Here is a 24,363-nt window from a genome sequence, read left to right as displayed (position 1 = left end):
AGGTCCCACCGGGAGTCGGACCCAGGTCGCTGGATTCAAAGTCCAGAGTGCTAACCTCTACACCATGGAACCCATTGATCCGTACAGTAAGATTACTTGTTAATTCTTTTCCCAATCTGGTATTGCATCCACCAGAAGATGGTTGGCTAATTTTCTGACTGTAAGTTCAGTTGTTGAGCATGTTTGCGTGTGACATCATAAACGTAAGGGAGTTGGGTACTAGCTAGAGAATAAGAAATATGTCAACTGAGGACTTGACATGACATTCTTTACTTGGTGTTGCCACATCCGATTTAGCCATTTAGGCCTACCTATTCAGCACGAGGTCGACTGATCAGAATATATATTCTGGTCCTACATATCTGCCGTCAGCCAGTACCGTTCTAGCCCTTCCTTCTTTTGCAATAAATTAAAGCCTTCAAAATGAATATGCATTGAGGCATCAAAAGAACAAGTCGTGCTTGAGGTAAATTATGAAACTAGTGAGAGGGAAATTTGATAAATGATTTGTTACTGTTCATTAAGGATAGAAAGTCTCTTTCACACCCTTGAGATATTGAATAGATTTAATAAGTTGAATTTATAAATAAAGACGAAGTTAATTATTGATCATGTTATTGCATTTTAATCATTTATGAGATATAATATAGAATTCAAAGTAATCTCCAGGTTTCTAATGTTGCTATTGGGGCAATTTTAATTGAAAAATGCACACTAGAGACCGTTGTCAACTAAATTAAAAGTTAAATTGGACAATCCAATTCTAGATTAAATGTTACAACTTCAGCAAAAGCTACTGATTAGGAAAGCCCTAGCTATCTAGTTGGCTACTTCGGAAGATCTTGGAACAAAAGCTAGTAGAGATGGGAAACAAAGTGATGAAGATTTTTGTCTGGTAGAAAGGTAGCACGATGAAGTTACACCAAAAAATTCTGCCGCTTTTCTTCCTGTCTCATGCGCATTTGTAGCCTTTCGACAAAGAGGAAAAAGTAAACCCTATTTGTCATTGCGTTCATAATCTTGGACCGCTAAAGAGACAAGCCGTTTAATCCTCCAACCCATTTGGGACCCAAGCTGTGGCAAATACTGAGTTGTGGCCTTTCCATGTGAGCACCAACATATCATCTTCCCTCTTCATCCCCCAACCACTAGCATGTTCATCTAGCAAGAACTTAACTTCCCTAACAGTCTCCTCGCTAAATGGAATACTGGAAAACCCTGCATTCTTCATTCTTTGACACATTTTTGCCCCAGATTCTAATCTTTCTATCCTTTGAAACCCTTCATAACTTATAATGTTTTCAATATTTTGTCCAATATCCGATTCATACTCTAGCCTTTGACAACTATCCTTAGGCAAGAAAGTTTCTAAGGCATCAAAGGGAATCCATAGGTAATTGAAGCAGGTTGTGATCCTTGATGTTAGACTAGAATCACTTAGATCAGAATCTTCATCAACCACAATTATGATACAAGGGTTAAGCCCCTTGATTATATCTAGGAAAGTGTCTCGCAAAGAAGCATCTTGATGTGCACTTCTTATACTTTCATCGGACAAATACCGTAGCCAATTTTGGCAGTTTACTACCAAAACCTCCTCGTTCCTAAGGTTCAATGTGGGAGGAGTCAAATGGCTGAATACTGATTCAAAATGAAAGCTAGAGGAGTCCTTACAAGATGTGTCGACATCGATTATGTTAAATTCAAAGGGGACATCTCTAAACTTGGCGAAGTTTCCCAAACGGAGACCAACTTCTTTAGTTGATACATTAACCAAGGGAGGGACTAGTGGCCTACAAGAAGGCACCGTGATTCTGAGTGAAGGAGGGCCTTCAGGCCTTTTTGCCAAGGCATCTATGAGAGTAGGCCACTGCATACAGTGCGTGATGCTAAAGTCTAATATATGAACTCTGGGGCACCCTTTAATTGCCTTGAAAATGGCACTATTTGTTGCACAGAAGCCAAAACGGTGCCAAGGGATTAGATCAACATACCCGGCTAGCTCAGTGACGCCCATAAGCCTTCTGTGAATTGTGCTGCTACTATTGAAACTCATCGTCGTAGGACAAAAACTGGATACCCTAGATACGAGTGCCCTTAAACAATATGAGGTGAGCCGTTGGTTTGGATCACCAACTGAAGAAGCAACATTATTGAGCACCCACATCACTTGCTGTGCCAAAGTGACATCGTTACTTTCTAAGGCACTAGCACAGTGAAGCAGAAGCTTCTCTATGCATGCTCCATCGAGGCTACCAAGACACCCTCTAAGTGCCCCTGGAATGGAATTTGGAGTGGCGTTGAAGAGACTGGAATTGTGCAGAGGAATGGACGTAGTGTTTGGTCTTCCTGTTTTCATGGATTGAGGTGTTGTTGCTTTAATGTGCATGGAAGGATTTTGTGAGTTCAGAGAGAAGAAACTAGGGGTGAAAATGCGGAGAAAAGCTTTTGTGTGTTGTTTGTTTGAAACGACGTGTGGTGGATATGGTTGGATGGGATTGAACGGCTAGAGTTTTATCTAGTTATATAGAGATGTGAGTTTCTAGGTTTAGACATAACTTTTTTCGCGTTAGAGGAAGGAGCAATAGAGGCTGAGAGGAGATAGAGAGAGTTGAGAGCTGAAAGCTGGTTATATGACAGGCTATGAACCATTTATATATAGAGGGAGAAGTCCCTGTTGATCGATTATCTAGATAGGGTGAAACCAAAATTAAACATCAAATGAGAAGGCTTCCTGTTCAGTAGAATTGTACTATTTAGTTAGTTTTCTCCAAACCGAGTCAGAAATGAATATTCTAGTTGTAATTTTACTTGTTACAATTTAAAAATGGCCGAACACTTTATTAGATATATAACTACTGCCAGAAGCTAAAACTGATCTCAATCAGTCTGAATCCTTCAGATGTAAGATCAAGGATGATATAGAATTTCTTAATTTATCTTCGTATTGATATACCACTATTATATATGTACGTATTTGTCTGTAGTTTAGTGTATTGCATGCATGTTATATAATAATATAATGACAGTATACACATATTATTAAGAGTAGCTATATAAATAACAATGATCGAGGTTGATAAAATACTTTTGCAAGCCATTGCGTGACTCAATTTGACAGAGATCTTGGTCGACAAAACCCATGCCTGGTTAGCTAGCTAGCTAGATAACAATTTAATTAACCGTGCGAAATATACCTCGTGCTTGTTTTTTACCACTTCTGAAACTATATGACTGACTATAGATCCAGTCTTAATTAGATTGGCAGGGTTGGAGCTTTTCTAAGCAATTTTGGCTGATTACTAGTCAACTAACCCTCTCACTCCTGTTGCAGATAAGTGATTACGGCGAGCGAGAGTGATGAAAGGAAGGTAATGAGTACGTTAAGGAAGCTGTCTTAGCCGGCCATTTTTTTTGTCGAATTTGAGCTCATGGCATGCCATTATCAGACAAATCCATAATCATTCATTTTAATTAAATCTAATTTGTTCACTAGAGTTTAGTGATTGATGGCTACCTTTCATTCCCATCCTTCCACATACATGATATGTATATGATATCAACTGGGTTTCTTGTTCCAAATGATGCCACAACTAAAGACAAATTAGACCCCTTCTTCCCCACGGGGACGAATCTGCATATTTCATCTGAATGTCACTCCCTTTGATTGCTTTTAACATTGTTTCTTTCATCAACTCTTTTTGTAGGACTAGAACATGTACTTGAGAGAGAAAATTGTGAGCACCAAATTTATTTACTTGATGCATGCCGATCTTGCTCACATTAATTTCAAACAATAAATAAGACCAATTCTATCAAAAATCTTCTTAATTTATAGACGTTAATTACATTAAAATAATTATTCAAACTAAACTTTTGTTGTTAACTTACTTTTGAGTGCTCACCAAACCTGAGCTTTGGGGCTTTACTCTTTAATAGTAGAACCAAATTTGAGTTTGGTTGAATTCGAGTTTGTTTCAACTCAAATTTAACTGTATTTTATACAATTTTATAATATATAATCGTTGTTTCAACTGTATGCAAATACTACTATTTTATTTTATTATCTTTAAATTAAGGATAAAGTGGGGCTTAATTTATCTAAATGGCATTTACAGGATAAATGATCAAATGCACAAGCTTCAGTTCAATGGTAGATCAAGGAGAGCTATTAATTATTAACACCGGAAATGAAGTAAATCTTCATAAAAAGTTCACATTTTCGAACTACGTTAACTTCAAGTTTCAGTGGTAAACATATCATTGCTTCTGAGGGTAAATTGTAAATTGCTGAACAATTCAAAACACATTAAGCCAAATGAAATATTTATAGCGTTATGTAATTGAAAATATTACTCCCTAATTCATGCTACTCCATTCCAAACAGATAGGAAGTATGAAAAGAACAAGACTCAAAACCCTTGATTTCTTTTTCTGTTTTGTTGTGGCAAAACTAACATTTAATTGGCTTCTAAGATATTTGAGCAGGACAATGACGGTTCCACGTGAAATTACAAGAGGATGGAATCATAATTAGCATTGTGATTTTCACCCAAAAACTTTCAATGCCTTTGTCTTCGATGAAATATTTATGGCGAAAGACAAATGACTCTACAACTTAATCATACTTAATTTTTTCAATACTATCTCTCATATGTCATACTAATCATATAAAATTCTTATATAAACTATAATATCTTGAGGCGGTCGTCAAATCTTTAGTTTTTTTAATCCTCGATGAGCTGTTGCCGAGTTAGCCTCCTTTGTTATCGTTTGATAGTAGCCCTTTGCAGACCCAAGAAACATATTAGTGTTGGGATCAAAAGGTGCGTGGTGCAGACTGAACTGGAATTTGTATTTTGATTTGTTAGCAGTGAGAGTGAGATTTCCTTTATTGGAAAGAAATTATTGTCATTATTTTTGCTTACTGAATTTAATTTTAGATGAAAAAGTATGAGTTATGTCATCGTGAAAAATGTTTTTGAGCCAATCCTTGCTTTCAAAATGTAATTTACTCACACAAACTAAGTTAGCTCAAGCACACAATAATGCATATGAAGAAAAGGGAACCATTCCCATCCAAATTCCTCTTTGTCCTCTCTGATGTTGCTTCATTCCTTGGAGAGTCAACCGTTAATGTACAAAAATTGAACCTCATATTTAGCAGCCCACACGTAGGAACTGAGGCTCTCATATAACATAGCATCTACAGACAAATGAATAATGCAAATGAAAACCAATAGATTTCTCGATTGAAGTGAATACGTGATCCTTGAGTTTGACTAACAAATTATAACAATAAATAAAAGCATCATCATGTTCATGGTGAAACTCATCTGGAGCTTGCTCTTATGAAATCATAGAGCTGAACCCATACCATTAGATATTGGGGGTGTCACCCATGGGAAATTGAACGATCTCAAGTGCAACATGAAGTACGTAAGCATATAAAGTGTCATGCAAACAAAATGAAGAATACAGCTCTTGAGCAGAGGACCCAGGTCAAAGTTACCAATAGCAGTCTCATCTATGCCATGTTCTTTGATAACCTGAGGAAGGCCATTCAACATTATCCATCTGAATAAGATATAAGTGCCTTTGCGGAACATAAAAGGAATCAGTCACTTCCAAATCTGATCCAAAACACACAATACAATTTGCAGATTACTAATAACAAGATCAATTAGCACATGATAGCCAAATTGACAGAAAGAAGATAACACATGAACCCACAACAAGACCAACAAATTAATCATTAAACAATCATGCCAATTCACGTGGACGAGAACCACTGAATAATGTTTTCCAGCAACAGTAGCAGATAGTGTTAGCACTGGCATTTTTCTCAGCTAAGAAGAGATGCAAAAACAGTAACCTCCAATACATGCTACTCAAGTGAAATACAAATCCTTCAAATTTCAGTAGAGCAAAGCCTAAACGAAATCTCCAGCAACCACCTTAAAATAAAAATATCAATGCACTGTCCCAATTATATAAATATATCCATGAACTCAGACAATTTAAATAAAATTATCGACGCACTCCCACAATTTGGAATCTTTAAAAACTCTACAAGGCACATTCATAAAATTTCATAGAAATAACAATATCCTATTAGAATGCATGGAAGCAACCTGTCCTAAATCAAGCAATATTCTCTGATAGACTATTAAGTTCCATAGACTCAAACAACACAATATTCTGAATCTCCAATATAGTCCAGCTACTATACTCCTGCTTGCTTCATCACTCTGGGTTATACAGGAAGTTCAACAGTTAATTTAAGCACTTATTATTTGAACAGAGCTGTCTTCTTCAAATCTAAGTGTTGACTCCTTGTTGCTACCTGTTTCTAGAAGCACAGATAATAATTAAGAAAATCCAGACCAAGTTACAGACTTCACTAACCTTTCTTTTTCACATCTTTCATCAGATTGGTCAAGAGGCTGTGAACAAGGCTTCAAATTCATTTTGGGTCTATCAATCATTTGACTTGCCCCATTGGCAACAGTAGAACAGTAGAAGTTCAAAACATAATAATCCCCAATCCCACCAAGGAACAGCAATCTACCTTTCTATATTTATATGCCAATGCATCCAGAGCTCAAGATCTGGAAAGTAACTTTAACGTAGGCCTTTCTGATTTTTCCAGGGGTGGAGCTGCTGACAACAAAGAACCCCCAACATTAGCTCCAGGTCGGACCTCTTCCACATAAAATTTGTGCAATTCCCTTAACCCACCTTAATTCCACCTTCAACTATCTGACCTGTCACAACTTGACTTCCCTGTGAAGTATCATCCTTAGCCCTCTCACTAATTACATCCACAAAACCAAACACATTTTTGTTATTGTTGCTCAAAGTAAGTAAATGTGGCAGAAGCTGGATAGGTTTCTTAAACTGCCATATTCCAGAAGAAACTTTCTCAAGTTCACTGGCTTGGGCAATTTTTGATAAAGCATCTGGTCCATTCAGTAAAGATGGCTTCACTGTTTCTTTAACAAACATAAACTCCTTTCTTACAGCCCAACATTTGGTTGAGAATTATTCCAGACCATTATTAGAACTCAGGATGTTCAAATTAGTAATACCCTGACCACAATTGCTAATTGGAGCCGGTGGATTTACTGTGAAATTATTTCCTCTCACTCTCAGTGGAGATGAACTGGTAACTGAAATCAGAGATGAGCCCGATGTATCAGATATCCTTGCATATGACAAATAGTCTAGCTTTTCAGGTTGAATGGAGGGCTTATTGCGAAGGCTATCATCTCTAACTGTACAATTTGGAGCCAACGCACTATTCATTGGCTTGCGTTCATCCTCATCAAAGTTTTGACGGATAGGTGCAGAGTGGGAGAGAAAAGATGGTTTCTCCCAAAATTACGGGCTGCACCAGATGATTTGGGTCTCGGACGATCAGACTTCACTAGATTGTTCCCCCAATTTTTTGACATGTTACGCTCAGTACCAGAGCTCACCATACTGAACAAAACAACCGATCAGATAAGGCGCTTAGAGTCTATTTAAGGTTTTTCTTTTTTTTTTTTAAAGAAAAAATTAAGGTCTAATAATCTGAGCTTTTGAATCAGAAATACTACACGACTGAAATCCTGTGACAAAGTGAATTTAATGATTTGTAATTCCACGAATAACATAAAACAACAATCACACACAGACCATATGAACTAAAAGAAAGGAAGTTAAACATCTAAATCATAAAAAGTAAAAATAAAAAATTTCAAATCCATTATCAACAGGGAAAAGTAAATCGCATTCAAAGAGAGAAAGCCAGATAATCGTATAAGCAAAGTGAACATACAGTCCAGTTTCAGATGGCAAAGGAAGATCAAAGGAAATGGAACCGCCGTGAAAGTCCTTCAAGAATATGGTTGATAAAATGTTCTTCTTCGACATTCCTTTCTTTTCTCTCAAGTCAAGCTTTGGTGACTAAACAACACTGAAGGCGGAGGTGACAGATTAAACTTTTAGATGGGGAGAAACGACACCGTAAAAATGGACAGAGAATCGCACACAAATCTAAGACACGACTTTACCTCCTCATGCATAAATTTTTAGTATAGTCGGAGTAAATGCACTTTTCCCATGTTGCCCTTGCGTTGTTTACTCTGGTAGTCTAAGGGCAGACGTATGCTCACCCCTTTCCCTTCAAGTTTGGAAAAAGCATTGATCTATCCACGTATTCTAAAAAGTGACAATTTAGACCTCAATCTTCATAATAAGTGACAATTTTCCTCTGTTTTAGTAACATACAAACATGAATGAAATGAAATATGCATTCTCTTACATGATACGGACAGATTCTCAGTGAAAAAAAAAGAATTGTAGAATGCACAACTTTGTTTGATAAAAAGCCTATTGGGCTTAGAACAGCAAGCCCATTGTAAAAATTTCTCAGCAATTTGGGCCTCAACACTCAAGTGTTTGTTTACGGCCCAATCAAAACTTTAGATTAGAAAGAATCACCTCGGGATCTCCGAAAATGCTTGAGCGCCAAAACATTTCTCGTTTCACTGCTACCACAATAAGCCACATTTGCCGGCCAAACGACAACACGCCCTCCATCTATATTATCGCTTAAATTTATACTCGTTTCTCAAAAAGCCCACTTAACCAGTTAAACGGGCATCACGAATTGGAAAACCATCATTCAGTTGACCATCCCACGATTGAATCCGCTTCCATGACCATATCTACTTTAATTGGCCTTGTTCTTGCTCCCAAATAGCGAAAGCCAGGAGGCTGGTTTGACCCTACAAAGTCTTACTAGATTTTGTATCCATTAAATAACTTAAAATAAAACCATATGTATTTAAAAAGAGTATTAAATTAAGTATATAATTATGTAATTAAATAATTTTAAATTAAAAATAAATAATATCTAATTATATAATATAACATCATCATTGACTCTTAAATTTAGTTACATAATATTGTTTTATAATTTTTTTTTTTTTTAGGAGTGTATAGAAATTAGTCAAATAATAAAAATCAGTAAAGTGTTTATTGTTTAAATGTTAAATTTTTTTATTATTTTAAAAAAATAATAAAAATCGGTACATTTGGTAAAAAAAATGATTTAGAAGGGTGAGGGAGTATTTATATTTTTAGAAAATGAAAGATTTGAAATGAAATTGCATAAATCATATATACCAACTTGATAAAATCTAATTTTTTAGGGAGAAAATTTCTCATTTTATTATACAAATTTGTGTCTAAAAGTTAAATGATATTTATAATATGAAAAAAAAGATATTAAATGATATTTTACATGGTGGCAAAGTTTAGGGGATAGTTGATCTTTTATATTTTGTATGATGTGGCTTTTTAATAAACGTTTTAGGTCATAATAATATATTTTTTTTTGTGAAAAAATGCAGATTTTCAAAATTTTGTGATTTTTTTTTATAGTTTTGTAATACGAGCTCATATTTAATTAATTTCAATTCAAATTTCTTTATTTTTGCCTTAGAAATTATCATTTAAACGAAAAAGATAAAATATTTTATTTTACGTTCTGTTACATTACATAATAATCTAATTTACGGTTTATGAATATAAGTGTACAAATGTTGATATTTATATCTTAATTCAGTTAATTTTTTGTTTGATTTCATATTTCTCATTGAGAATTTGATAGTGAAATTATTGAAAATGAGAATTAAATACAAATTATTAAAGTTTCCATAAGTATTAGGAGGCATGGGATTTGATTATATCCGTCTCCTCTTAAATATAAATATTTTAATAATCACCGTTAATAGAAAGTCTTAAAAGTATAGTCTGGGATCTATCCGCTATCCAAATCGTACCTGGGACCTCTCGGTTGCTCATACGATCCCATTCGTCCAAGGGCTTTTTGGTATTTTCATTGGTTTTATTACTCCCCGTCGAAGAAACACATGAAAAAAACATAGGGAGCGAAGAATCGACGGTAGTAAAAACAAAAAAACTCACGAAGGTTTCGTCTTTCAGAGCAAGAAGAAGAGCGAGCGAGCGACAGAGCACAAGCAAAAATATAGCGCAGAAAAAATAGAATAGGAAGAAAAGAGGCATATAAAAGAAGAGATTTTCATTCTCTTGAGCTCTTATTTTCTTGTGATTTGTCTTGAGTAGAAAGTTTCTCTTTTAAAACAATTCACAGCTTTTGCAGAGAACATATCGTCGCCGATCTGCTGACTTCGCTCAGCAATTTTCCTGGTAATTTTCTTCATGTTTATTTCTTTCTCTTTATTTCTTAATTCAATGTTTTTTGGCATTTGTTTAAATCCAAGCTATAGGATTTCCAGTTCACAGCACGTTTAACTTTTGACCTATTTTACTTATTGTTTTTTAATGAAACCTTACATGTATTTTTTATTTTGAAATCAGGGTCATCTTCTCGGGGTTGGAATTGGAGGCAAAGAGAATTGAATTGGTTACGCCGTGATGAGCATCAACAGCCCTGGGAAAGGGAAAAGCTAGGGTGTTTTTCTTTTTTTTATTAAAACGCGAAAAAGTGGAGGATTTCCATGGGCGATGGAGGTGTGGCATGCTTGCCTTTGCAGCAACAGCAGCAACATAATAGTATTATGGAGAGGTTCCCAATTTCAGACAAAACCATTTGCGTAGGCAATAACAACAAGAAGACTAATAACAACAATGCTACTAGCAGCAGCAGCTGCTGCAATAATAATGATAGCAACAACGGCAGCAGCAATAACAACGATACCAACAACAGTAGCAACAAAAAAAACGGGGTCACCTCCAAGACAGTTAAAAAGAAGATAGTGAAGATAAAAAAAATTGTTTCTGTGAAGAAAAAAGAGGTGCAGAAGAATAGTGTTAGCAATAATGTTGAGGTCGTTGAAAATGGTGGCGGTGCTGGTTCAGGGGATAGAGATAGTGTTGATAAAGCTAAGGTGAAGAGCGAGGAAGTTGAAGAGGGTGAGTTGGGTACTTTGAAGTGGGAGAATGATGACTTTGTGCAACCAGAGAAATCACAGTCACAGTCACAGTTACAGTTGCAGTCACAATCACAATCGCAGTCACAGTTGAAGCGAAGTGAAACTGAGAAGGTAGAGATTATTGTTTCAACTCAAAAATGGCGGAGAGGAGAGACTGAAAGGGGAGAATTTGGGTTGTGGAGAGGCAACAAAGATGATATTGAGAAAGGCGAGTTCGTTCCCGACAGATGGCATAAAGGAGAATCGGTTAAAGATGACTATGGTTACAAGTCTCGTAGATATGATTCAAAGCTGGAACGTACACCACCATCTGGGAAGTACTCAAGTGAGGATGCTTATAGAAGGAAAGAGTTCGAAAGGAGTGGCAGTCAGCATAGCAAGAATGCTACCAGGTGGGAGACTGGTCAAGATAGGAATGTAAGGATCAATTCCAAGATTGTGGATGATGAAGTTTTTTACAGGGGTGAGTACAACAATGGAAAGAACCATGGACGAGAGTACTGTCCTGGAAATAGGTTGAAACGGCATGGTGCTGATTCAAATAGTGGTGAGCAAAAGTATTATGCCGATTATGGAGATTTTGCATCTTCAAAAAGTAGAAGGCTCTCAGATGATTATAACACCCGCACCATTCATTCAGAGCACTATTTACGCAATTCTGTGGAGAGGTTTAATCGGAATTCCTCCTCATTGAGGGTCTATTCATCTGACAAGTATTCATCCAGGTATCACGAATCTTCTTTATCTTCCAGAGTGGTTTATGATAGGCACGGACGTGGCTCAGGTCATTCTGAGCGGTCACCTCGTGACAGGGGTAGGTACTATTATTACCGGGACAGGAGCCCTGGTCGTCATGATGGATCCCCTTACACTCGGGATAGATCCCCTTATGCTCGAGATAGATCCCTGTATGCCAGAGAGAAATCTCCTTATGCCAGAGAGAAATCTCCATATGCCAGTGAGAAATCCCCATATGATCGAAACCACCACTATGATCATATAATCCGAAGTCCTATTAGTGCAGATCAGTCCCCACAGGGTCGAGTTCAGCTTTCTGATTGCAGGGATCAGACACCTAATTATCTGGATCAGTCCCCACTTGATTGGAATAGGCCCAATAATCACCATGAAGCAAATCGCAAGAGTGGAGCTAGTGAGAAATGTAACTCTCAGTTTGATAGTAAAGGGCAGGAGGATAAGCTGGGCCAAAAAGATATTCATGTACGTTCTTCACATTCATCTGCAAAAGAATCCCTAGATAAAATCAATGTGGAAGATCTTAATGTTCCAGATGAGAAGAATGCTAAATGTGAGTCTCACAAAGAAGAGCCATCCCAGAGTTCTAATGGAAATTGCAGAGAATCTCCACATGTTGATGGACCTCCTGTAGACGAGCTGCTTTCTATGGAGGAAGACATGGATATATGTGACACACCACCTCATGCCCCTACAGTGGTTGATTCATCCACAGGGAAGTGGTTTTACCTTGATCATTATGGCTTCGAATGTGGACCTTCAAAATTATGTGATCTTAAGGCACTTGTGGAGGAAGGACTTCTTGTGTCAGATCACTTTGTCAAGCATTTGGATAGTGATCGGTGGGTAACTGTTGAAAATGCAGTTTCGCCTCCTGTCTCTGCCAGTTTCCCATCTATTGCATCTGAAGTTGTAACTCAACTAGTCAACCCCCCAGAAGCTCCTGGTAACCTGTTGGTAGATACTGGAGATATTGTGCAACCAAGAGGTGAGGAATCCCAGGTTTCTGTGTGTGGCCCAGATGACGGTGCACCTGCACCTGAATCTATAGAAGATCTAAACATTGATGTGCGTATTGAAACTCTCTTAGAGGGATTTACTCTTGTTCCTGGCAATGAAATCAGGACACTTGGAGGTATTCCATTATCTGTTATTTGTCTTTGCTGTTCTTTTTTAGTGATATTAACCATAACCTTGTGAATTTGGTTATGGCTCAATGGTTTATTTATTTATTTTTCTTTCAATGTTTCTTTTATTGTCCTGTTACTGAAGTTCCATTATCTTGTAGAAATCTTGCAGACGGAGTTTGAGCCAGTGGAATGGCAAAACTGTGGAGGTACATATTCACCAGTATGTCTGTTGTTATATTCATGTTTGACTGTTCTTTAATCTTTGGAAGAGCTCTGAAATATTAATTCTCATGATGATGTTTTTTATTAGGAGTAGAAATATCTTTTGATCATAGACATTATGGAATGGATGGTATAGTTTAATAATGTGAATTTTTTTTTCTGATATCAAAAAACCAGATTTTTTTCACAATCTTCTTCTCTAGTGAAATGGGATTTTCAAGCCATCTTAGGCACATCTTGGCATTGGGGATTTAGTATCTGTGGCTTTAGGGATTTCCAGTGGCAAAAGTTGACTTAATTTTTTCCAAGAGCTGTATGATGGGAACTTCTAATCATATTGTTTAATAACTCCAATGTGTTGCTCTTTGTCATTTTGATCTAGGATTACTGTAATGCTTCACATTACAAATTTTATGTACAGTGTTAATTAAGTTTCATAGGAGTGCCAATAAATATGTTTTGAAATTTTCAGTTTTCATCCCTAATATATGTACTATAGTAGCTATTTATAGCTTTGATGGCTGCTATGGCCTTTCTTTGAAATTAATCAGTTTTTAGCTGTTTCTGCTTTTTTTAGCCCTAGTTAGTAAAAACACGAATTGTTCGCATTCCTGTTTAACGCACATTTTAAACACGTTGTTACAAAATTTTAAATCCAAAACGTATTAAATGCGTATTTTACACATTTCCCATAATAAATGCATATTTTACTGCTGTTTTTTTCGTTTGCTTTTTTTTTTATTTTTTAAGAAATCTCAAGCCTAAAGTGCAGAAGTGCCTCTTACATTTTCAATTAATTACCATACTATCATATGTATATGAAACAAAAAAACCCAATTTTTACCTAAAAAAACCCAATTTTTACCTTTTAAAACCCTAACCTCCCTCTCTTCAACGATTAGCTCTCCACTCCAAAAGCCAAATGCCCTTCAATTTGAAGATTCAAGATTATTGTTGTCTAAGCTTTTGCAGTACGCCCAAGCCTTCTTTAATCTCTAGTCAAAGAATCATCTAGTGGAGTTCAATCCTCTTTCTCTTTCGTCACTCCTACTTCTCTGTCTTATTCTAGCCCAGGTCTTTTTTTTTCTAAACTCTCTTCTTCTCTTTATATACCTAGCGATCCATCAGAGAGCATGTATGGATTGAGTGGTTTTAAAATAATTATTAATAATAACTTGTGAGCTGGCAGTAAGACGAGCAAAAACCAGGCTCATCTGTGGTGTCAAATTAGTGATGATAAGTAGCGATGAAAAGCTTGAAATCATGCCCATATGTGGTCCATTTGATTTTGATTTAAATCTATGAGAGGTTGAACCTTAAACTACAAAGTATTGTTGTCATCACTTGCATTAGTTGACCTAATTCACAGTAATTAATGTTATCTTCATTGATTAATACTTCACATTTAAATTATTATATTGATTTTAACCATGTAATCTGTGAAAAGTACTAAAATTTTATGATTGAAATTACCATATTTTTTAAAACGTATCATCGACGATGTACTGTATTAAACTCATATATACACATTCCGTATTTTTCTCGTACCCAAATTTTGTGGCTATTTTTATATAAATGCATGTTTCATCGTTCGCCATATTATACTTATATAATTTTCGTACCATTTTTTTTCCGTTCCCATATTTACTAACCAGACTTTTAGCTTCATTCTCTTTCGGGCTATCTGGTTTTTTGCTTGATATCTTTGAGGCCAAGGCCTTCTTTAGCTGTTAATACAGCTTGAAAATTGCAAAATTCATTGTGAAGGTAAATTGTGCTCTTTCATGAGGCTGTATAACAGCTTAAGTAGAGTTATGCATGATGTTCATATGTGTTTTGAATTTCATAATTCAATGGTGATAAGCTTACTTTTGAAGCATTTAGTGTAAAAGTCCTGAAAACTAAATTGAATTTTCATCATTACATTAAGGCATGACCCTCATAACAAAGGTTCATTTTGTGAATGTATAGGTTTCACTTTGCATGGAGCTTGTATGGGGGATCAAGAAAAAAATGATAAAAAGGCAGATTATTTTTCTAGATATTCCGACAGCAAGTTGAAAGAAGCTACTGAATTCAATTTAGGTGTTTCTGACAAGGATAGGCTTGCCTGTTTTGACTCTGATGATTGGTTTTCTGGCCGATGGTCATGCAGAGGTGGGGACTGGAAGAGGAATGATGAAGCTGGCCAGGATAAAGTTTCCAGAAAGAAACTTGTTCTAAACAATGGTTTCTCACTGTGCCAGATGCCAAAGTCTGGGTTTGAGGATCCTCGGTGGCCTCATAAGGATGATTTGTATTATCCTTCTCAAAGCAAAAGGCTTGGCCTTCCTCTTTGGGCATTTTCCTGCACAGATGAAAGGAATGATGGTAGTAGCATAAGCAGGTCTGCTCAGACTAAACCTGCTCCATCAAGGGGAGTGAAGGGAACCATGCTTCCAGTTGTCAGGATAAATGCATGTGTGGTTAATGACCGTGGTTCATTGGTTTCTGAGACTCGCTCAAACGTTCAAGGAAAAGAGAGTTACTCATCAAAGTCTTCTTGGCCACACTCTTCAGCTTGTGATGGTCGGAGGTCATCCCAAGAAAGTGATTTTCAACCTAAAACTGTTAATGATTTAGATTCACAGTGCTCTTGGAAGAGAATTGCATCCATTAATATACCAAAAGACCGAGTTTGCACTGTTGAAGACTTGCAGCTGCATTTGGGTGAGTGGTACTACCTTGATGGTACAGGGCATGAACGAGGGCCTAGCTCATTTTCAGAGCTGCAGCTTTTGGTTGATCAATGTGCCATTCAAAAACATATCAGTGTTTTCAGGAAATTTGATAAAGTTTGGGTTCCAATTACCTCTGCTGCAGGGAACTCTGAACCTGCTACTAGGATTAAGCAGGAGAATGTAACTCCATCAATTCTTTCTTTAGGACTTCCTCTTCCACAATCTCAGGGTGTACCACTTCATGAAATTGAAAGTAATGTGAATTCCAGTTCCTTCCACTGTATGCATCCGCATTACATTGGTTACGCCTGTGGGAAGCTACATGAATTGGTAATGAAATCCTACAGGAGCCGTGAGTTTGCAGCGGCCATAAATGAGGTTTTAGATCCATGGATTAGTGCAAAGCAACCAAAGAAAGAGACAGAGAAGCATATATATCGGATTTCAGGTATGAATAAGTCACTTATGGTTTCTTGTAGAGTAGTTTCATGGTGAGCATGTTAGAATTTTCTATCGTTCTGGTTTGCAATTGGTGCCCACTCAAGGAAGAAATCATGTCTTTTTCTTTTGTCTTGACCCATTTTTTTGGGTTTTCCCTTGTACTTTTATGTGTCTGTGTTCTTATTTTCTTAATAACTCAGTATAAATTCTGAGGTCGTTTTTTGGTTTGTGTTGATACTAATTATAGAGGGTGATCCACTTGCTGGGAAGAGAGCTCGGCTATGTGTAGAAAGTGAAGAAGATGACGAAATGGAAGAACATATGCTGACAATTCAAGATGAGTCCAGCTTTGAGGATTTATGTGTTGATGCTTCTTTCCACAGAGAAGAGAGTGCAGGTTCTGAAACTGAGTCTGGTAGCTGGGGTTTATTGGATGGTCATATGCTGGCACGTGTTTTTCACTTTTTGAGATCCGACATGAAGTCCCTTACTTTTGCTTCTTTAACTTGTAAACATTGGAGAGCTGCTGTCAGGTTCTATAAGGATATTTCTAGGCAAGTTGACTTGTCATCTGTAGGTCCTAATTGCACTGATTCTGCAGCCTGGAATATCTTGGTACGTGTAATATATGTTTTTGGCACGAAGGGCATGTAGAATTTTTTACTTGAATTGAAGTTTAAGTTGATTTTTTGCTTGCAGAATGGTTATAACAAAGAAAAGTTAAATTCTATGGTTCTAGTTGGTTGCACAAACATTAGTTCTGGCATGCTTGAAGAGGTTCTTCGCTCATTACCTTGTTTATCTTTTATAGATATTAGAGGTTGTAGTCAGTTTGGGGAATTGGCCCACAAATTTCCAAATATGAATTGGCTCAAGAGTCAAAGTTCTCATTGTACACATTCCAGAATAAGGAGTCTCAAACAGATTACAGACAAGAACTCGTCACTTTCTAAAACTAAGGGTCTGGGTGGTGATATGGATGATTTTGGTGAACTAAAAGATTATTTTGAGAGTGTGGATAAGAGAGACTCAGCAAATCAATTATTCCGTCGAAGTTTGTACCAGCGATTGAAAGTTTTTGATGCTAGGAAGTCATCATCCATTGTATCTAGGGATGCTCGTACGAGGAGGTGGGCCATCAAGAAATCTGAAAATAGATATAAGAGGACGGAGGAATTCCTTGCTTTGAGTTTGAAGGACATCATGAAGGAGAATACCTTTGATTTCTTTGTGCCCAAGGTAGTCATTTCTATTTGTATATAGCCACTTTAGTATTTATTCCCTTTTCTGTTTTTCCTGATAGTGGCCGCATATGTTAAAAAGTCTCCATTTATATTCTGGATTTGTTCGTCAGGTTGCAGAAATCGAAGAAAAAATGAAAAATGGATATTATAATGGCCACAGTTTGAGCTCTGTTAAGGATGATATCAGTCAAATGTGCAGGGATGCAATAAAGTAAGTTTTAGCAGTCTTCTTGTTGTCCTGCATGTTTTAGCAGTCGTCTTGTTGTCCTGCATTTGACTTTTGACTAAAAATATTATGCTCACACAACTTTAAATCAAATAAAACCATGTGGTTTTCTTGGTGGTGGCACAAATGTTCTTGAGGGTCCTGCTGTAGCTGTTGCACCATCTATTGCAGCTTTTACATTAATTTTGTGTTGGATCGGTTTAAGTTGCCAGGTGGATGAGGCTTTTATTTTTATTCTTTTTTAGGCTGGACGCCTTTCAAGTTTATAGATTTAAACTGCTGCATTTCATTATATTTAGTCTGTATTAAGTTTCAGAATATTTTTCCCCTTTTGCCATATATGTCTGGCTGTCAGTTTTTTATATACCAGTTATAAGCTGTGTTATTATATGTTTCCTCTATTTATTTATGTACATATGTCGCTGGACGCAGAGCAAAAAATCATGGTGGTGCTAGGGACATGAATCATATTATCACACTGTTCATCCAGCTTGCCACACATTTGGAACAGGGTGCTAAGTCTTCTTCCCATGATAGGGAGGAGATGATGAAGTTTTGGAAAGATGAGTCACATGCAGGGTTCTCATCTGCTTCCTCAGAGTATAAAAAGAAGCTCAGTAAATCTGAAAGGAAGTATGTGAATAAGAGTAATGGTTCTTACTTTGCAAATAGATATTTTGATTATGGAGAATATGCATCTGATCGGGAAATCAGAAAGCGTTTGTCCAAGTTGAATCGAAAATCCTTGGACTCAGGTAGTGAAACTTCTGATGACCTTGATAGATCTTCTGAGGATGGCAAAGGTGACATTGAGAGTACAGTGTCAGATACGGATAGTGACTTAGATTACAGGTCAGATGGCCAACCTGGGGAGTCTAGAGGAGATGGATATTTTACAGCAGACGAGGGTTTATATTCTGTTTCTGATGATCGTGAATGGGGTGCTCGCATGACCAAAGCTAGCGTGGTTCCTCCTGTTACCAGGAAATATGAGGTCATTGATCAGTATGTTATTGTAGCTGATGAGGAAGATGTGAGGCGGAAGATGAGGGTTTCTTTGCCAGAGGACTATGTTGAGAAGCTTAATGCACAGAAAAATGGCAGTGAGGAGTTGGACATGGAACTCCCTGAAGTCAAGGACTATAAACCAAGAAAACAGCTTGGAGATCAGGTTTTAGAACAGGAAGTATATGGAATCGATCCATATACTCATAATCTTCTTCTTGATTCTATGCCTGAGGAATTGGATTGGTCTCTCCAGGATAAGCACATGTTTATAGAAGATGCGCTCCTTCGTACCCTGAATAAGCAAGTTAGGCATTTCACAGGCACTGGGAACACTCCAATGATGTATCCTCTGCTGCATGTTGTTGAAGAAATTGAAAAAGTTGCTGAGGAGGACTGTGATGTGCGAACAATGAAAATCTGTCAAGGTATCCTGAAGGCCATAGATCGTCGTCCTGATGACAAATATGTTGCTTATCGAAAGGTATATTATGTTAATAATTTATTCGTTAGCTTTATATTATTCTAAGCTGTTGCTTTCAAACCTCTGGTTGGTATTTTACCATATGTTTTCTACTCCAATTCTGATCCTTATCTTTTTGTTATTTTCTACTTGAATTTGTACATCAGGGTCTTGGTGTTGTTTGCAACAAAGATGGTGGTTTTGGAGAAGATGATTTCGTTGTGGAATTTCTTGGAGAGGTAAGGATTCAATATCCCTGCTGAAATTTAAGTTGGTGTTGTTTTCATTTTCACTTATCAGGTGAAAATAATGCGTGCTTTTTTATATCTAATGGGAAAATGTCAAGGTTTATTATATGTCTCAACACTTTTCCATAGGATATTAAATTTAGTCAGTTTTAATTTTCTGTTTACCTTCTGCAACTGTCTTAAGAATTTTCATCTCTCAAGACAACTATTTGGCAACCCCAGCTATGGGGTGTTGTGGAGCTTGAGGGTGGGGGGATGGAGTCCATGCTTGTCAATTGTTTGAGTCCTAATTTTAATGTCAGTATGCACTATAATTGTTGAATATTGAGGGTGAAAACTATGCTTTGCTTATTTATGATTTTCATTAAACTTCTAGATCAAGAATAAACTTCATTGGATGTTTGATGTCAGATTTAATTAAAATTTTCAATAGGTTTATCCTGTATGGAAATGGTTTGAGAAGCAAGATGGGATACGATCTTTGCAGAAAAACAGTACTGATCCAGCTCCTGAATTTTACAACATTTATCTTGAGAGGCCAAAGGTGATTTTCTCTTTGGAAAAAATTTGTGCTACTTAGTATGGACTTGTTATGTTTTTTTTTTCAAACTTTGTCTAAATTTTACTTAAATCATTTGTGGATATTTGCCAGGGTGATGGTGATGGATATGATTTAGTTGTGGTTGATGCTATGCATAAGGCAAACTATGCAAGCCGTATATGTCACTCGTGCCGACCTAATTGTGAAGCAAAGTGAGTCCTTTAATTCATGTTGTTATTTTCTCAACCTTTATATTGAGAGGTCATAACCTAATTGTTGTTCTTACATAATGAAAGACTCTGTTTTTAGCAGTTTTGCTTGCATCAGGCAGATACACAAAGAGCAAAAAATAAAACTATCATCATTCTTATGTATACTAGATATCCTTGCTGTGCATATATTTGTCTAGGTTATAAGTACTGCTGCTAAGAGAGAACTTTATCCTGCTGTTTGATGAAGTTGAAATGTTTCTTTTTATTGTGTGCACTACAAATGTCTTATTTCAGACTTTAGTGTGCGAGAAAATTAATGCAAATGTCAGCTGAAGTCAAATAATTCATCTCTGATTTTTGTGTTTAGATTCTAAGATCCAAGATTTTTTGCTTTGGTGTTCACAGATGGAATCATGCCTGAAATATTTATCATTTAGTTGTTTGTCTTCTGGGGGAATTGGAGTAATGGATTATAATTTCATGCTTCTGGACTTTATTTTTCCTTTGAACATGAACATGCATGTACACTAAATTTTGTAAAATTAATTCTTGTAAAGTATTGGAATAGGATGTAATGTTTTCATGTTATATTTTTCTATAAAATATCTGTTATATCTTTCATTGGGTCAAAAATATGTCTTGGATGTGAGGACAAATATGTGGGACAGTCTCACCTTTCAATTTGCTAATGTGGTGAGAACAGCCAATTAATGTTGCACATATTGCTACATAGGTGTCAGTTTTTTAGAACCGTCAATTATAATAGTGGTTATTCATCTAGTGGTATTTTTGTCGTTTAAAAAAACTAACACCTATGTGAAAAATTGTTATGTGACACCATTTAATTGGATAGTTCACCACACCTTGTCCAATTTAATATGAACTTCTATAATCTCTTTCCCTGCCATTCGAGTATTTTTGACTGATTGAATGAGATGCTAAGTAATTATAGTCTGTCCTTGATCATCTAGCAATTTTATAGTGAGTAATTTTTGCTTTAATATCTGGTCATGCTGATTTTGTGTTATTGCTTGAATGCAGAGTTACTGCTGTGGATGGTCAGTACCAGATTGGAATATATACCGTACGCGAAATTCAATATGGTGAGGAGATCACATTCGATTATAATTCCGTTACAGAGGTGTGTGTCTTCTGCCTCTGAGTCTTGTGTACAACATAGAACAAATTTTCGTTGTTCTTATCTTACTGATGTCTCTTCATGGTGCAGAGTAAGGAGGAATATGAAGCCTCTGTCTGTTTATGCGGCAGTCAGGTTTGTCGGGGCAGCTACTTGAATCTGACAGGCGAAGGGGCTTTTGAGAAGGTACCAACTATTGTAGAATTTATTACTAATGGAAAGCTATTTTTACGTTTCATCTTCATCTATGATATTAGTCCAACTGGGAAAAGTAGTGACTCTTCCAAACAGTCACATTCATCTTCTTGGTTTGGAGGAGATAAGTGTTTACATTAACTGGCTTTGCCATCAATTTTAAGTTATTTCATTTCCTCATAATTGAATTATACTCACTTCAGGTGCTCAAGGAGTTGCATGGATTGCTGGATCGCCATCAACTAATGCTTGAAGCTTGTGAATTGAATACAGTATCTGAAGAGGACTACCTTGACTTAGGGAGGGCAGGTTTAGGCAATTGTTTGCTTGGCGGATTACCAAGTTGGGTGGTTGCCTATTCGGCTCGCCTTGTATGTCTTTGCTGACTCTATTTGCAATTTTGAGTTAATCTTTACTTTTACCCTTTAAATTTTTTTAGCTATTTTTAGGGGTAAGGGGAAGGGGTCTATATCTTTACTGAACTTATATTTTTTACCATGATTTTGGATAAAGGTGAGATTCATAAATCATGAAAGAACGAAGCTTCCTGAGGAAATTTTGATGCATAATTTGGAAGAAAAAAGGAAATACTTTTCAGAAATATGTCTTGAGGTTGAAAAGAGCGATGCGGAGGTTCAGGTAAATGTTTACTATTTGTCTCTTTCTCTATTATTGTGTCTCACTCCTGCCTGCATTTGTCTGGGGGCGTATTTGTGAGATTTCTCTTTTCTAAGGATATGCTTGCAGTTACCATATAGATTCTCATTTTAATATCTTTTTTATTGATACAGGCTGAAGGTGTCTACAACCAGAGACTTCAGAATTTGGCTGTTACCCTTGACAAGGTGACTTGCCTTTCTTATTTTGAGAACAAAAGTGTCTTTTTGCTTTTATCTCTTTCTTTTTTTATTTTTATTTTTTATTTTTTATTTTGCATCTTGCTTGGATGCAACCAGGACTCAACATATGTATTATGGTGTAGATTCGTCCTAACGAATTTTTCTTTGCTGATCCTCCAAAGTTGAATGATGAGAATAAGCTGTTTTCAAATCTATTTTAGGAACTATCATCACCAATTGTTGAATCCTGGTTTTGAAGTTAACCTTTGGGAATCGTTGGATTATTCTGTTATTTGATGTTGATCTTGTTGTTTCCTTGTTTATCTCATTCTTTAGAGTAAAAATCTAAATTTCTTAAATGATCACCTAATGAGGCTCAAGTGTTTGGAGTCTTTCTATTTTCTATGTGAGGTATTATCATGTTAACTTCATATTGTTAATATAATCATTTATCCTTGATTAACATCTGCAGGTGAGGTATGCAATGAGATGTGTGTTTGGTGATCCCAAGAAGGCTCCACCACCACTGGAGAAGCTTACACCTGAAGAAACTGTATCCTTTCTGTGGAAAGGCGAGGGTTCGCTCGTTGAGGAACTTTTTGAATGCATGGCTCCTCATGTGGAAGTAGACATACTAAATGATCTCAAGTCCAAGATTCGTGCACATGATCCATCAGATTCTGATGATATTCAGAAAGAACTTCAGAAATCTTTATTATGGTAAGCAGAAAGCATGGCTTTAATAATTTATGACATGTTATGCTTCAATCAAGTAAAGAATGCAAATTTCGCTCATTTTTTTTTCCTATGAAGGTTAAGGGATGAGATCCGAAATCTTCCGTGTACATACAAGTGTCGGCATGACGCTGCAGCTGACTTGATCCATATTTATGCTTACACAAAGTGCTTCTTTAGAGTTCGGGTGAGTCGTCTCTTAGAAAATCTCTGAGAACTTGTATCAATATGGTATCTATGGTTCTCTTTAACTCAACTTTTACTTTCATCTGTAGGAATACAAAGCTTTTACGTCACCACCAGTTTACATTAGCCCTCTAGATTTAGGCCCCAAGTATACAGATAAGTTGGGTACAGGTTTGCAAGAGTATCGAAAGACATATGGAGGAAATTATTGTTTAGGGCAACTGATATTTTGGCATATCCAGACAAACACTGACCCAGATAGTAGTCTGGCTAGAGCAAGTAGAGGTTGTTTGTCTCTACCTGACATTGGTTCCTTTTATGCCAAGATTCAGAAGCCATCACGGCAACGTGTTTATGGTCCAAGGACCGTAAGGTTTTTGCTGTCAAGGATGGTGAGTATACTAAAATATGTTAAAAATTGTCGTCTTATCATAATTTTAGAATTTGTAGTATGGAATTCTTATGAGTTCAATGGTGTACAGGAGAAGCAGCCTCAAAGACCGTGGCCCAAGGACCGTATATGGTCGTTCAAGAGCTCTCCGAAAGTATATGGGAGCCCAATGCTAGATAAGATTTTGAACGGTTGTCCATTGGACAAGGAGATGATTCATTGGCTGAAGCACAGACCAGCCATTTATCAGGCCATGTGGGATCGGTGAGAGTTATAGTTGGATTATTAGCCTAGAGCCTAACCCTCGCACCCTTGCAAATGTTTTGGAATGTAATTTTCTTTTTTCAATAGATGTTAGCAGCTGCCCCTATTTGGCGTGGGAGTTGGCTAATCATTCCAAAACATCAGTGCAGGTGCTTGCGCACGCGCTGTTCTCTCATTCTTCTGTACAGTTTTATTATCATCTTTGTATTTTGTAATTCATTATCTGATTAGGAGAGCATTCCTTTTTTTCTTTCCTCAATTTTTTAAAAAGAAAAAATGAAACTGAAAGGAAAAGCGAAAATGTTCCAAGGCATTTACATTGTTCCTTCTTTGATCTTTCCATTAATATATATATTAATAAAAAGCTACAAATCAGTGAGATTACATAATATGATTGATTACCAGAGTGGAAATTCCTTCATAGAATAAAGTTCAAACAA

General features: G+C 36.6%; 2 protein-coding genes, 1 long non-coding RNA gene and 1 other non-coding gene across 5 annotated transcripts; 1 reads left to right on the top strand and 3 right to left on the bottom strand.

The window, feature by feature from the left end:
* TRNAQ-UUG lies at window positions 1–72 on the bottom strand. Its single transcript has one exon. It is a non-coding gene; the product is annotated as a tRNA-Gln (tRNA).
* A 973-nt stretch (window positions 73–1,045) lies between these two features.
* Window positions 1,046–2,359, bottom strand: LOC123222721 (scarecrow-like protein 32). The gene has a single exon (XM_044645652.1). The coding sequence runs from the start codon at window positions 2,357–2,359 to the stop codon at window positions 1,046–1,048; it is 1,314 nt and encodes a 437-aa protein (XP_044501587.1).
* A 3,389-nt stretch (window positions 2,360–5,748) lies between these two features.
* On the bottom strand, window positions 5,749–8,265 carry LOC123222679. The gene is made up of 2 exons (XR_006503689.1): window positions 7,823–8,265; window positions 5,749–7,485 (listed from the first exon to the last, which is right to left on the bottom strand). It is a non-coding gene; the product is annotated as an uncharacterized LOC123222679 (long non-coding RNA).
* Window positions 8,266–9,894: 1,629 nt separating this feature from the next.
* Window positions 9,895–24,171, top strand: LOC123222621 (histone-lysine N-methyltransferase ATXR3-like). 2 transcript variants are annotated; one of them, XM_044645477.1, is made up of 20 exons: window positions 9,930–10,221; window positions 10,393–12,858; window positions 13,012–13,059; window positions 15,047–16,243; window positions 16,484–16,851; window positions 16,936–17,475; window positions 17,591–17,691; window positions 18,139–19,195; window positions 19,342–19,413; window positions 19,856–19,966; window positions 20,075–20,175; window positions 21,217–21,316; window positions 21,404–21,499; window positions 21,712–21,879; window positions 22,022–22,147; window positions 22,300–22,353; window positions 22,820–23,067; window positions 23,161–23,269; window positions 23,358–23,660; window positions 23,751–24,171. In XM_044645477.1, exons 2-20 carry the CDS (start codon window positions 10,533–10,535, stop codon window positions 23,925–23,927), a joined length of 7,302 nt encoding a protein of 2,433 aa, XP_044501412.1. In that variant the 5' UTR covers window positions 9,930–10,221; window positions 10,393–10,532; the 3' UTR covers window positions 23,928–24,171. The 2 variants fall into 2 exon arrangements, with proteins under 2 accessions (XP_044501413.1, XP_044501412.1); XM_044645478.1 differs by lacking the exons at window positions 21,712–21,879; window positions 22,022–22,147; window positions 22,300–22,353; ... (2 more) ...; window positions 23,358–23,660; window positions 23,751–24,171 and having other exon boundaries at window positions 9,895–10,221; window positions 21,217–21,278; window positions 21,404–21,498.
* The last annotated feature ends 192 nt before the right edge of the window (window positions 24,172–24,363 follow it).

Source organism: Mangifera indica, chromosome 8 (assembly GCF_011075055.1).
Source record: "Mangifera indica cultivar Alphonso chromosome 8, CATAS_Mindica_2.1, whole genome shotgun sequence".
NCBI lineage: Eukaryota > Viridiplantae > Streptophyta > Magnoliopsida > Sapindales > Anacardiaceae > Mangifera > Mangifera indica.
The sequence above is the reverse complement of the archived record's forward strand: the minus strand, read 5'-3'. Positions and strand labels throughout refer to the sequence as shown.

Excerpts from the sequence above, each read along its gene's own strand:
- LOC123222621 (XM_044645477.1), top strand. The coding sequence starts at position 10,533 with ATGGGCGATGGAGGTGTGGCATGCTTGCCTTTGCAGCAACAGCAGCAA. Across the intron at positions 19,196-19,341 it reads AATATGTTGCTTATCGAAAG|GGTCTTGGTGTTGTTTGCAA; the intron begins GTATATTATGTT and ends TTTGTACATCAG. Across the intron at positions 21,317-21,403 it reads ATTATAATTCCGTTACAGAG|AGTAAGGAGGAATATGAAGC; the intron begins GTGTGTGTCTTC and ends TTCATGGTGCAG.
- LOC123222721 (XM_044645652.1), bottom strand. The coding sequence starts at position 2,359 with ATGAAAACAGGAAGACCAAACACTACGTCCATTCCTCTGCACAATTCC.